At 44.7% G+C, this 14,537-nt stretch overlaps 1 protein-coding gene across 1 annotated transcript in view; it reads right to left on the reverse strand.

Moving 5' to 3' along the window:
* Nucleotides 1-14,537, reverse strand: part of ACOXL (acyl-CoA oxidase like) — a 194,858-nt gene that overhangs the window by 40,942 nt on the left and 139,379 nt on the right. The window contains exon 10 of the mRNA XM_032592686.1: nt 1,156-1,272. Coding sequence (XP_032448577.1) covers nt 1,156-1,272 — 117 coding nt within the window. The remainder of the gene's footprint in view (nt 1-1,155; nt 1,273-14,537) is intronic.

Raw genomic sequence — 14,537 nt, forward strand, 5'->3', positions numbered from 1 at the left:
CAGAGCCTGACGTGGGACTCGAACCCACCAGCCGTGAGATCATGACCTGAGTGAAGCTGGACGCTTAACTGATTGAGCGAGCCACCCAGGTGCCCCAAAGAGGGAAATGTTTCATATTTGGTTTGAGCATTCATTACACAAGGGTATATGCTTGTCATCGAACTATACCCTAAAATCTGTGCATTTTACCATGTGCAAATTAAATCTCAAAAACCACTCAAAAATATTTTAAGTAAGATGTTGGGTGTGAGTGATTTACATTTATTTTCTTCTGGGTGGCTTGGATTGATCGATCTTAGTGGTACCTGAAGCTCAGTCTGTAGGATTTGCTGTTCGAGAACCGTGGAATGCCAGGCTTGAGTGCACTAAGAGCAGAGGTGTGCCCGCTCATGCCCCTCCCAGCCAGGCAGCCCCACAAGCTAGCTGCACACCAGACTGGCAGGGCCCTCCCGATTACCCTCCTTTTGTAAAGCCTGGCACCAGCCTACCCATCGGTGCAGTAAATTTCAAACACACACCGATTCTAAATTTCTCAGAAATGAATTCCCTAAGAAGCAGGATTGCATAGGGAGGAAAGAACACAGGATAAAGGTCCAAAGTGTGGAGTTATATTCCCAGTGCATCTGCTCCCAGACCCTGTGATCTTAGGCAAATCCCCAATTTTCTGACCTTCAGAAGGTGGTGATAACACACAACTGCCCAGGCAACATTCCAGGGCTTTGCAGAGGAATAGCTGAGAGGCATAGATGGAAGCCTGCTATGAAATGCAAAGCTCCATGTGAATTTACAGGACTATCACCGTTATTTTATTCAGTAGCCTGACTCCGACCCCCCTCCCCAATCCTACATGTGCACACAACCTTGACCTATTTTTGAAAAATTTAAATTAGAACCTTTATCAGAGGTAGAGAAATTTTAACAGCCAAGTCTGTTTCTTTTAGAAAATATGGAGAAACGTTGGTTCAAGGTTTTTCAAATCCTCTGTGGATCCCATCCACCCAGATATACAGACAATCAAGATTCAGACATCACTTTTAACCTGAACATCAGATTTTAGCCACAGAAGTCCCCACCTGCCTCTCCCCTCACTCCTTACTAATGCCAGGCAGGTCCTCACACTCATTTTTACAGAGCAAACCCTGAGAGCCATCTCACCTGCTGGCGAAGGTCAAGGCCAAGGCTGTGGCCAGGTGAGGCATCAGCCGAAGGGTCTGTGTTTGGTGCTCAATGATCTTGACTTCTTTCTTGGCTTTAGGCCCAAACTGCCTCCGGCTAGAGAGAATCAAGCAGGCACAAATTTTATCAAAATTCAACAGGCAACTTCATTTCCAGAGCTAAAAGTGCTAAGCAGCCATTTGCCTTTAAAACACTTCAGAATACAGAATGCCCGGGTCTCCTACACTGTGGTTGAGATAATTAGATATCAAAAGTTTCTTAGGATAGTCCAGCAGAAAAGCTTTTTGGCTCTTCTGGAAGTTAATCTTCCCACCATGGACTATTTTTAAAGCAGACTATCTGTTTAATTAATACACAGAGTAATTTTTACTCCTTAACATTTACATGGCATTTTATAGTTCCGGGTGCCCCGCGATCATTAATTATTCAGCTTTGCTAAGTTTGTGACATAATTAATAGGACGGGAGCAATATCCTAGAACGTATTTCAAAAGGACATTCTCAACAAGGAGGCAACTCTAACCCCGCTGCTCCCGTCAGATTCACAGGCAGGTCATTACTTTCAGCCCACCTAAATACCCCTGCAGTTCCACACAGAAAGGTGTTCACAACTCGCGGGAAGTACTGTGCTTTCTGAACAGTTGCTGCTCTAAGGCGGTGGTGTCCGGGTGAATCGAGGCCTTCCTCAGAGCAGTTCGTGAGGTGGGGGGGATTATCCCCACAGGCAACACCCAGGGTCTAATCCTACAGAATCCCTCCGCCGCAGACTGCAAAAAGCCTGGCCTGTCGGAAGTCACCTCCCTCCCCAGCCCTGTGATGGCTCTACAGCCCTGGGTTTGGCAGCCTCCCCTCTGAACATCTCTGATCTTCACGCTGATTTTTGAAAGGACACCTCATGCACGTGCACATGCATACACACACACACACACACACACACACACACACACACACACACACAGGCGCACGTAATGCTATATTATCAAACCGGCAGAGCAAAACTCGTGCTTCAGACACAGGTGAGGTGAGGGTATCTATCAGTCACAAGGAGAGAAGGGAAACGGGAGGTTTTAAAAATTTTTACACTCGATAGACTTTCTTAAACATAATTTGATGCTTTCCTGTTGCCTTTGTTTGTTCTTAAAAGACCACCATGATCGTGTAGTGCATATGGTGGTCTAGAATTCATAACCTGTTCCTGTTGTGTGGGTGGGGGGGTGGTAAGGGCGACCAGACGCTCGCACGGGGAGAACCGCTCTTAAGTACTGTGAGCACAGGCTTGTTTTCTAGGTGCACAGACCTCCCCGGGCACGGCCTAAGCACCCCGCAGCTGCTTGTCCAAGGATCGCTACCCAACTCTGCCCTCCGTCCACAACGGCGGACCCCAACGCCTGCAGGCCCTGGTGCCAAACGAGGCCAGACGGCCTGCAGGGAAACGTCTCAGCTTTTGCTGGATCACTGCAAAACCAGCAAGGAAATCACAGATCCAATAATGGTGTCATCATAATGTCGGGGCATTTTAAATTCCATTTGTCCCCACTCTCTCAATTTCCATTTTTAAGTGCTATGATTATACTGTATCTTTTCTCTACGGTCACTGTGGCTAAAACGTTTGTCTGCTGAGGGTAGACACTGCCACACGACACTGGGGGACATCCGCGTGCCTGCTCTGTGCAGGCATCCCCTAAGGTGCTGGGTGTCCACCAGGGTCAAGGAGGCCCGGCCTAGCTGCTGAGCCCCCAGCCCTGGACACGGAGAGAACAAGACCAAGCGACGTGGGCAGGACAGCCTTGTGCAGACCCCCGTGACCCCAACCCTGTACCCCGCTCACCCTGCCCTGTCAATCACCAGTCGTCCTTATGTGCTCCTAGAACATCACTGCAGGGAACTTCTCCGCACAGCCAGGAAAAGAAGCCGCTGATCGCAGCACCTTTTAGCTTTTGTTTTGCTATAAAATAATTTCAGTAGCAATACCACTTCGGACAGCATCCCATCAAAACCTCTGTTTTTGTGTGTGAAGCGTTTGTCTTGGCCTCCCACACAGCAAGAATGAATGAAAGAATGAATGGATTTTGCCAGTGAGGAAATGCAGACGAAGCGCCACAGAGTGGCTGACTCAAGACCTCAGGGAAGGTCTTCGGGTGACAGATCCGACCCCTGACCTGGTGTGCCTCAGTTTCCCAGGTTAGGCCATACCTTATAACCATCCCGTTTCCTCTTTGACCCTCACGGTAAAATTAGGGTGACAGGTGCAGAGCAGAAAGAGGCCACCAGGAGCCCATGTGGCAGGCCTCGCCATGCCTTTCTTTGTGCTCTGTGGGAGTAAAGAGTGTCACTAATGAGCTGCCACAGACTTGCCAGGCAATGTCACAAAACTCGGGACATTACACAAGACTCTGAATTTCCAGCTTTCCTTGAAAACTAGGAAGATCTGGCAATTCTGGACCCCGTTCCCGTGATCTGTTCCACTGGAGCTCAGAAGCTGCTGACTTCTCTGTCTGGGGCATGGCTGTCCCCAGGGTCCTTTCCGCTCACCGCAGGCCTGGGAGGCACTGAGTTTTCAACCCCTGCCGCGGGGGATTTCTTTTTTTCATCCAGAATACATTTACATCAGCATCCTTACTTGTTAATTAAGTTCTGAGATTATGATATACGGCCAAGCGTAGGCATTCTCTGCGGCTATGAATTCATTAACAGAACTAGAGGGCAAAAGAGAACAGCTCTGGACAGCTCACACAGCACGGAATCCAAATGCTTCGGCTTGGCATTCAACAGACCACTTTGGCCTTGCTTGAGTGTCCCAACTGGTTTTCCTGCTAAGCCCCTTCAGACACTTCCCATCCTGGGCCTCTGTCCAGGCAGGGCTCTCCGCCAATCTCATTCGGCTGCCACACGTCATATTTCTGGTGGCTTAGCCGAATGCCCTCTCCTCCCACGGACACGTTCTCCTATTCGTGACATGCCCCCTTCGAAACCCAAACCAGACCAATCAAAGCAGGAAGCTACTTCTCCTCAGGGTGCCCTGGGCACTTCCCCTGTTATTCCTGCCCCCCCTGGGAATGCTTCTCCCTTTCAGGCTGCTGTGAGGGACACCTGTACTGACCACATGTCTCCTTGCACTGCCATCTGGGGCCCTGCTGACTGGCCCTTGGGCAGGCCAGTGCCTAAGGAGAACAAAGGACTACTCGGCTTGAGTAGTGTTTCCATCTTTCATATGCAAACTAACCAGTTCAAAGCCCACACCCCCAGCCACCTCCTTTACCAGACTTTTTATACTCTGGGCCGCTATCCCCCCAGGCCAGGTACCAGACAACTAGGGACAGCCCCTATGCCCCAGAACCTTCTGAGATTATTCAAACTAGCCAAGCCTAAACGTGCTTAGCCTGCTTGCCCTGCCTCCCCCATTCCGTCTCACAGAAACCACAGTAAAGGTTCTTGTCCCTGCTTCCCCCTTGCTCCCTCTGCCTCTTAACCATCCCTGCTGCTTCCCCATATGGCCCGCGTGGCACAGCACACCCCCCCCCTTTGGAACTGTGAGTTAACAGCTATCTTTTCAATGGCGGTCACCCCCTGCTCTGTTGGCCTCACCGGACCCCAACAATAATAAAACCTAAGAGGCCAGCCTATTCCGTCTTGACATGCCCCAGGCCGGCCAAGTGTGCGTTCTTGGGAAAGAGAAGGCAGGTGAAATGTCCCACCATCCCCCAGCAGCTCCACACCCAACTCCTCGCCCACCTCCAGGTCTCCTTGGAATGTTCACGAGTTGCTAGATGTCCCGACAAAAGGCCAACGGTCAGACACTGGAGTGCCAAATGGGAGCCAGGGGCAGTTAGGACAGGGATGGAAGAAGCAAATAAGATGAGGAATCCACTCCGCTTTTATGCCCAACAACCCACCCCACCGCTGCTTTGTTTTGTCTGCTTTTGATTTTTGTTTTTTGCTACGGACCAGAAGGAAAGACATGAGCAGGAGAGAAAGCACAGCACCCACCCTCTCTCCCTCCCTCTCTCTGGCCCAAGACAGTGACAGTCCCCAAAGCTTTGGGCTGAGGGTTCCTGCTGGCTTCTCACCCATCAGATATGTTCTTTGGCAGGACAAAAGTGATACTAAAGTCAAGTGACCCTTCTCCTGCCCAGAGACCCAGCCAGAGGTCACCCCTATGACTGCCACTATCAGCCTCCAAACTGGTAGCCTGGCTCCTTCAGAGGCAGCAGAGAGAAGGCGCCTCAAGTCTCTATGCTCTGAGAGGGTGTGGTCAGTGCAGGAACCCTGCCATGCCGCTGTGTGGTCATCCTCCTATTTATGCTCTCAGACCTAGCAATGGCACTGCGGGTCATGATGGTCCAGGCCCGACTTCTGGTTGCCAGCGTCCTGGCGGGCTGCCCTGAACACAGCTCACAGGACTGTAATCCCTGCAGCTGGCCAGCAATTACTGCCTGCCAGACGTTTTTACTGCTCCAGTATGATCTATATGGGCACAATCCTCTTCCTGTCCTTTTCCTCCGCTGGGTTACTATTTTTCCTTAAAAACACATGTAAAGGCTGTATTTTTCTCTGTAATCATAATTTTTATTTCAGCGCCAAGAAAACCTCAAAGTCACTGAGCTCAAACCTTTGGTGCTCTTGAAAAACGAAAAGTGAGGCATGTGCGTGTGCACACGACAACATCCATGTGAAAATAAAGCCACGGCCCTGAGGATGCTGTGAATGGTGCCATTTAAAATTACAGATTTGAAAAAGCTATTTCTGGATTGTAGCAACTCATCAGGAAGAGAGGAAATATCTATTTTGGGGTGTTTTATTTCGTTCCCACTCCATTTTGAACACGGCTGCTTAAAGCAACATTCATGGAAAGTGACACGGCTATTAATCACCAGCTCAGCTACTGCGCGCGCAGCCTCTGGGGGTGGCTGAGCTGCCCGCCTTCCCATCTCCCTCTGGTCTCTTCTCCCAAAGGAGGCCAGTGACCTACTAAAAAGATAATTGCTTCACATGTTTCCTGCTCTGCAGCATCATTGCATCAGTATACTCTGAGTGACATCCAGTCAAATTGGAAGAAGGAGAGGAGCTTTGTGGCTGGGGCTCGCCCTTGACCCTGAGACTTCTTGGTGCAAGCTGGTTCACGGGCATCCCTGCTGCCGGAGGGAGGAAGGACAAGACCTTCCTCCTTCACTGTCAAAGTGCTGACCTCTGCAGACAAAAGCTGAGCAAATTCCTGGACCCCAGCCACACTCCCTGTGGCCACCTTCCCTCATTAGTCTCGGCCACAGACAGGCTTCAAGTGAACCTGTGAATGCCCCACAGATGGACCACTGCAGCCCCACTGGCCCCCAACAGAGACCCTCCAACCACTCAGAGAGCCCACAGCCCATCTATCCCTTTCTCCCCTTCTCTGGGATGCTCCTGAACACAGAAACCCACAGAGAAAATAAGTTACAAAGCAGGATATTTTAACACCACTGGTTGGACCCGGCAGATTTGGTTCAGCTGTCCAGCCAGGATGTAAAAACCCGGCTTCTTATTATCAAGTAATGTCAACAGACACCTTGACTCCCAGCACCAAGCCTCACCACACCCAACCCCAACTAACCCCACCCTGGGGTCAAGCTTGGGATCATGGAAGGGGCCTGGCTACACACAACCTTTGCTATTTTTTTTTTTTGAAGCTGAGCATTTAAGTAGCGTGTCCTCGGGTTCTGACAAAGCAATCCTGCATTAAAACATCAGGCTCAAGATGTTACATCACCATGTTTTCACTGGAATTCTTCAAATGGCATCTTTAAATCTGTCTGTAGGAAAGATAGAAGGTGTGTGTATTTTCATGCAGGTGTGTGTGTGTGTGTGCACGTGCGCGCGCGTGTGTGTGTGTAGCATACAAGTACATGCTTTTTTAACAGTAGCCTTGATTGTCACAAAGTGTGCAAAATGACCTCAAGAAAGAGTTCTTAAAGCACCCCCCGATCCCGTGGAAATCCCAAATAACTTTCGCACCTTCCAGACACTTTATTTCTCTGACCCCTCCCCAGTCTCTCACTGCAACCACCACAGAATAGAATAGGTGATCCTTAATGGTTGTGATGGAGTCCATGACGATGGCAATTTATAAACATGAAAATATTTCCGACATGAAAAGAAATGAGGGTGCTTTGTTGTCAGGGTCGAAGTCTACATAGAGAGGGCAGAGACAGCCACCCCAAACCCATAAACAGACAGTAGAGCCCATGTTCTCTTGGCCAGAGAACACAGAGAGGAAGAGCCTTTGCCATTCCTTCTTCCCCTTTCTCAAAGGTCACGCCGTATCAAACCCCCAGGAATACAAAGGCCCTCCCCAACGGGAAGCCTGTGGTTCTAAAGTCATGGCCAGTGCCAGGTGGGGACTGACATCCTGCCCCCCGGGCCTGCAAAGACTGTCCACCTTGTAAATTCGCATTGGAAGACAAGTGCCAAGTGGAGCAGGCTGCAGGAACCATAAGGGATCAGGATCAGGCCGCTCCTCCCACCAGTGGATGGATGACCCCAGTGGAGATGCCAGCAACCCTTCAGATAAGAGACAACACAAGGCAGAGTAAACCTGCAGTGCTCATATTTCCGTTGGGTGGGCCACTTCTGGTCAACATTACAATCCTGGAATATAACCACTATAAGCCTGACCATGAAGGTCTAGTAGAGAGCAAGGCTTGGGTCACTCTGAATCTGAAGATTGGCCAACTCCAGGTTCTTCTGTGAGGATTCAATTACACAAACACCGGTGGGTCTGACCTGACACACAAAGGTTCAAACCCCTTCAAATTAAACACCGATGAGTCTGGCTGCCTCTCCACTGAATTTGCTCTTACCCTCTTCCAGTGCCTCATGCTGCCCACGGGAGGCTATCCTGGGACCAGGTCAACATCCCATCACCCCAGGCATCACCAGAGGGGAGCCAGGAAATAGTGGTTAAACCCCAGGCTTTGGATCAGACAAATCTGGTTTGCATACAGATCCTGACACTTGCTATGTTAACCTGAGTGAGTTACACAAACTCGTTGAGCCCATTAAATAAGGCCGACGATGATGGTAAAGACTAAGTGAGAGAGGGCTCATATGTGTTTAGTACCACGCCTGACACATAGTAGGCCTTCAAGGCATGCCTTCATCAACATAGTCATTACCATTATCCTGAGTCCCTAAAATTACCCTCTCTTCTACTCAGCCTTGATCTAGAAAAAATCATTTTGATATTTCCCAAAAGAAGTCCCCCTTTTATTCCTTTAACCCAAACAAAGCACCAATGTATTCTGCATCACTAAAACTGTTGTAAAAAAAAGTTAGAGTCAAGGGGAAAGTCTCTTCCACCCAATCTTAAATTAAAGATAACGAAATTACTGACAGAAAAGAAGATAAGCTGTTTACTGCTGTGTTAGAAAAATTGTGTGTGTGTGTGTGTGTGTGTGTGTGTGTGTGTGTGTGTGTGTACTGGAAAGCAATATGAAGCGTTCTAAAAGCACCTGACACTTCTATGTATCCAAGAACACCAGTCAAATTTTCTTCTTCCCAAATTTCAGGGAAGGACAAAAGGGTGGACAAAATAAAGCCAGAGAAGTTGGGGTGGGCAGAGCCTTCCAATACATCATGTTGCCATAGAAGCAGCAGGTTCTTTCCAGAGTCAATCAGCCCACCCTAGAGAGGAATGTGAATGTTATTCAGATGGTTCCCACACAAGGGAAATTAATTTACTTTTCAGAATAACAGCCTCAGCAATATCTATGAGTGACATGGTGGTTAATGTTAGTCGTCAGAGCTATGATTCCTTGAGATTGTTCTTTAAAAAAAAATCATATCCTAATGAATGCAAAACAAAATTACAATGGTGGGAGACGTGGAGCCATAAATTATAGCTGAGACTGCCTGGGGTGGGCTAATAATTTCACTATTGAATTATTTTCATATTTTAAAAAATTATACAGAGAGAGAGAAAGTCTTCCATCATCAACACCACTGCAGAGATACCGCAGAAGCCCCCAGCACCTCAGCCGTTAGAGTCAGGAAGCAAGAGGGCCAACCACCTTGGGAGCCAGCCTTCCTCTCCACTGTATGGCAGGTGCAGGGTATACGTGCATCCTGCCTTGCCCCAAGAGCCGTCCAGAGCCTGCTGTCATCCTGGAGACAGCAAACCAGGCCACCATGTGTGTTCAGTGAAGGAAAGGAGACAAATACTGAGCCGCTGTACTCTCCAGGTAACCCCTTCACTGAGGTTGATTGTCAAAAAATGAAAGCCAAGCAGTGAAGTACTCTTTAGGGGCTGGCATCCATTTAGTAATGCTTTAGTCTGGCTTGGCAATGGGACTAGACTGTTCTTGGCAATGGGACATTACCCAAGTAGCTTAAGGACTGGCTACTGCCTCTGCTTTCCCTCTCAATCCATAGTCTTAAAGTAAAGGGTACCCATAGGTTCTTAAAACAACAGCAGAGTCTTTCAATTTATAAACATGGTATGTCTTTCCATTTATTTAGATCTTTGATTTCTTTCATCAGTGTTCTGCAGTTTTCAGAATATAAGCCCTACACATGTTCTGTTAAATTTGCCCATAAGCATTTCAATTTTTATAAGCAATTGTAAACGGTATCATATTTTAAATTCTGGTACTCTTGCATTCATTGCTGGTAGATAAAAACTACAATTGATTTGTGCATGTTTATGTTGTATCCTGTGACCTTGTTCAATTCACTTCTTAGTTCTAGGACTTTTTTGTAAACACTTTGAGATTTTCTTTTTTTTCCTTTTCTTTCTTTTTTTTTTTTTTAAAGTAGGCTTCATGCCCAGCACAGAGCCAAAAGTGGGGCTTGGACTCATGATCCTGAGAACGGGACCTAAGCTGAGATCAAGAATCAGACATTTAACCAACTGGGCCACCCAGGTACCCCTTTGAGATTTTCTATATAAACAATCATATCATCTGAATGTAGAAACAACTGTTTTACTTGCTTCTCAATCTGTATGGTTTTTATTTCCTTTTCCTGTCTTATTGCACTGGCTATGACTTCCATCACTCTATTGAATGACAGTGATAAGAGCAGATATTCTTGCCTTATTCCCAATCTCAGGGGGAAAGCATTCAGTCTTTCACCATTAAGTACGTGGACTGTACTTTTTTTATAGATGGTCTTTATCAGGTTTAGCACATTTTTTGGTATTTCTGTTTGGATGAGAATTTTTGTGAAGAATGTATATTGAATTTTACAAATGCTTTTTCTGCACCAATTGATAATGATTATGTGATTTTTCTAGTTTTATTTGTTAACATTTTGTATTACATGGATTTTTAAATATTAAACCAGCATCCAGCATTATATACCTGGAATAAATCCCATTTGCTCATGGTGTGTAATTCTTTTTACATATTGCTAAATTCTATTTCCTAATATTTTGCTAAGAATTCTTGTGTTTATATTCAGAAGAATATTGTGCTGTATTGTCTTAATTTGTTTTGGGGATCAGGATATGACTGGTTTCATAAAATGAACTGGAAAGCATTTATTCCTCTTCCACTTTCTAGAAGAGTTATATAGAATTATTGTTAATTCTTCTTTAAATGTTTGGCAGAATTCTCCAATAAAATCATCTGGCCTGAAGATTTTTTTTAGGAGTTTTAAAGTTACCGATTCAATTTCCTTAATAATTCTCGAGTTATTCAAATTGTCTTGTATATTGGATAAAATATGGTATTTCATGTTTTTTTGAAACATTGGTCCATTTCATCAAAATTTTCAAATTCATATATACGAAGCTGTTCCTAATATGCCCTTATTACCCTTTTGATATTTTCAGTGTCTGTAGCAATATCCCATTTCATTCCTGATATTAGTAATTTGCATGTTCTCTCTTTTTTCTTTGACAGTCTTGCTAGAGGTTTGTCAAGTTTACTGATCTTTTCAAAGAACCAGCTCTTTGCTTCATTGGTATTCTCTATTTTTCTGTCTTCAGTTTCATTGACTTCTGCTCTTAATTTTATTATTTCATTCCTTCTGCCTCCTTTCAGTTTTGTTCTTTTTCTAGATATTAATTTGAGGCAGAGCTTAGATATTGATTTAAGACTTTCCTCAATGTATGCATTTGGTGCTATAACTTTCCCTCTCAGAATTGCCTTAGCTGCGCCCCACAAATTTTGATACATTGTATTTTCATTTCTATCTGGTTCAGTGTATTTTTTTAAAGTTTATTTATTTATTTATTTTTTTTAATTTTTTTTTCAACGTTTATTTTATTTTTGGGACAGAGAGAGACAGAGCATGAACGGGGGAGGGGCAGAGAGAGAGGGAGACACAGAATCGGAAACAGGCTCCAGGCTCTGAGCCATCAGCCCAGAGCCTGACGCGGGGCTCGAACTCCCGGACCGCGAGATCGTGACCTGGCTGAAGTCGGACGCTTAACCGACTGTGCCACCCAGGCGCCCCAAAAGTTTATTTATTTATTTTGAGAGAGCACACACAGTCAAGCTGGGGAGGGAAAGAGAGAGAGAGGGAGAGAGAGGATCCCAAGCAGGCTCCATGCTGTCAGCACAGAGCCCAGTGCAGTGTTCGATCTCACAACAGTGAGACCATAACCCCAGCAGAAATCAAGAGTCAGATGATTAACCAACTGAGCCACCCAGGCACCCTTTCTTCAGTGTATTTTTAAAAAACTGTGCTTGAGAGTTCTTCTTTTTATTCTAGTTACTTAAGTAACTTTTACTTAATTACTTACGTGACTTTTACTTACACTTACTTAAGCCTATTGTTTAGTTTGCAAGTTTTTAGAGGTCCTTCCTGTTATCTTTCTGTTACAGATTCCTAGTTTGAATACACTCCAGTCAGAAAACACTCTGTATGACTTCAACATTTAAAAATTTGTTGCAGTTTCTTTTATGGCACATGTTATATGGTCTATCTTGGCAATGTTAGGCACTCGAAAAGAAAATGTATTCTGCTTTTGTTTGGTGGAGTGTCTTATAAATGTTGATTAGATCTTACTGCTTGAAAGTATTGTAGAGTTTTTCTATACCTTTGCTGATTTCCTGTCTAGTCACATGAGTTGTTAAAAGAAGGATGCTGAAATCTCCCACTATAATTGTGAATTGGTCTATTTCTCCTTTCAGTTCTATCAGCTTTTACTTTATGTATTTTTCAGCCTGTTGTGTTTTACGTGCACATTTAGGATTGTTATAACTTTTTGATGGATTGACTCTTTTTATCATTATTAAATGTCCTTGTCCTTGATAATTTCCTTTGCTCTGAAGCCTACTTTATATGAAATTTATAGAGCCACTCCTGCTTTTCTTTAGTTAATCTTTGCATAATGTATCTTTTTTTCATTCTTTCACATTCAGTGTGCCTGTATGACTTTATATGAAGTGAGTTTCTTACAGATGACATAGGGTTTGGTCATGTTTTAAAATCTACTTTGCCAAGTTCTGTTTTTTAACTGAGTTATTTAGACTAGTTAAATATAATGTAGTTATTTTTTAATGTTTATTTATTCATTTTGCAAGAGAGAGAGAGAATGCACGTGTACATGTGTGAGCGGGGCAGGGGCAGAGAGAGAAGGAGACAAACAATCTCAGCAGGCTCCATGCTATCAGCGCAGAGCCCATCACAGGGCTCAGACTGTGAGATCATGACCTGAGCCAAAATCAAGAGTTGGACATTTAACAACCTGAGCCACCCAGGTGCCCCTAAGGTAATTATTGATACATTAGGGCTTAAGTCTGACTTTTTTGTTGTTGTTCCCTCTGGTTTTTAATTTCTGCTTTATTTTTCCTAATTTTCTGTAGATTACTTAAACATTTTAAAAAATTCTTTCTTGAGTTATCTATTTGTACAGTTTTTTTTTTTTTTTTTTCCCGATTGGGTGATTTCCATTGCCTTATCTTCTCGTTCACCAATTCTCTGTCCCTTCCATTCTTCTGTTAAGACCATCGACTGAGTGTTTTACTTAGGTTATTATATTTTTCCGTTCTAAAATTTCCACTTGGTTCCCCTGTGTATTTTCTGTCTCTTTGCTTAGACTCTATTTCTTTGTCAAGACTTCCTTTTTCTTTCCCCCATGCGTCAAGTGAACTTGTAATTGATGTTTCAAGCATTTTTATGATGGCTACCTTAAAGTGCTTTTCAGACTGCCTAGCATCTTTGTTATCTCAGTGTTGGCAACTATTTCTTACCTTTTGTCATTTGGTTTGAGCTCTTCGCGGTTGTTGATATGACACGCAGTTTTTTTAATGAAACAGATACATTTTCACGTAATATTGCAAGACTCTGGATCTTAAACCTTTGGGATTTCTCTGACACTACTGTGGCGGGGAAAGGAGTCACTACTTTCAAGTGGAGGTAGAAGTCCAGATTCGCCACATGGCTTCCACTGACACCCAAGTGATGGGCGAGCTCTTCTTGTTGCTGTGTCGGGATGGGAGTTCTAGCTCCCCATGTAGTCTCCACCGACATGGCAGTAGGTGCGGTGTCATTATTGCTGAGCAGTAGTGAAAGTCCTAACCTTCCATTCAGCCTCCCCTACATCACTACAGCAGGAGGTGGAAAGAGGTGATGGGTAGGGGTAGATGTCCGGGCTCTCCACATGGTCTCTACTGACAACACAGGGGTAGGGCCTGTTTCTTTCTTGAAGGAATAACATTTCCAGCTCTCTGCTTGGCCTTCTCTGATACCACCATGGTGGCAGAGTTGATGCAACTCTAGGCTCCGCATTTAGCCTTTGCTGGCATGTGTGGGGTGGGACCACAGAGGAAGCAGACTTGGATGGGCATTTTATTTTTCTTTTGCTTGTTTGTTCTCATTGGTGTTTCTGGACCGTCAGCTTCATCAGTATGCAATTTGGGATATATGAGGCCAAAGGAAACAAGGGAACTCCCTACTGTGTCATTCCTCAGGTCTCAAGGTCCTAGTTGGTCTGCTTTCTTGTCTCCATCTTTCAAGGTCTTCTTATGTTTGTTTCATATGTGATGTCCAGGCTTTTCCATTGTCCTTAGTGGGAAGATTAGAGAAGAGCACATCTACTCATCTATCCAGAAGTGAACGTCCTATTGCAAATTTCTAAACATGATGTGTTTAGATTTGAATTTCAGTAAGTTTGTCTGTTAAAAGTGTAGTAATTGACTGATAACATTAGATTTATTTAGTTTCCATATACGTAAAGAGACAGTGAGAGAGATCATGTATAGATGTTAGTATATAATATAAGTGTCATATTTCCTCCAATAAAAAATCTCTTAAAGATACACTGCTAATTTAATAATAATTGATCTGTAAATGAGGAAATACTACATGGTTAATGTGTGCCAAATTACAGATACATCAATGTCAGAAAAAAATAAAGTGAACAGGTGTGTGTTTTGCAAT

This window comes from Lynx canadensis, chromosome A3, assembly GCF_007474595.2.
Source record: "Lynx canadensis isolate LIC74 chromosome A3, mLynCan4.pri.v2, whole genome shotgun sequence".
NCBI classification, from domain to species: domain Eukaryota; kingdom Metazoa; phylum Chordata; class Mammalia; order Carnivora; family Felidae; genus Lynx; species Lynx canadensis.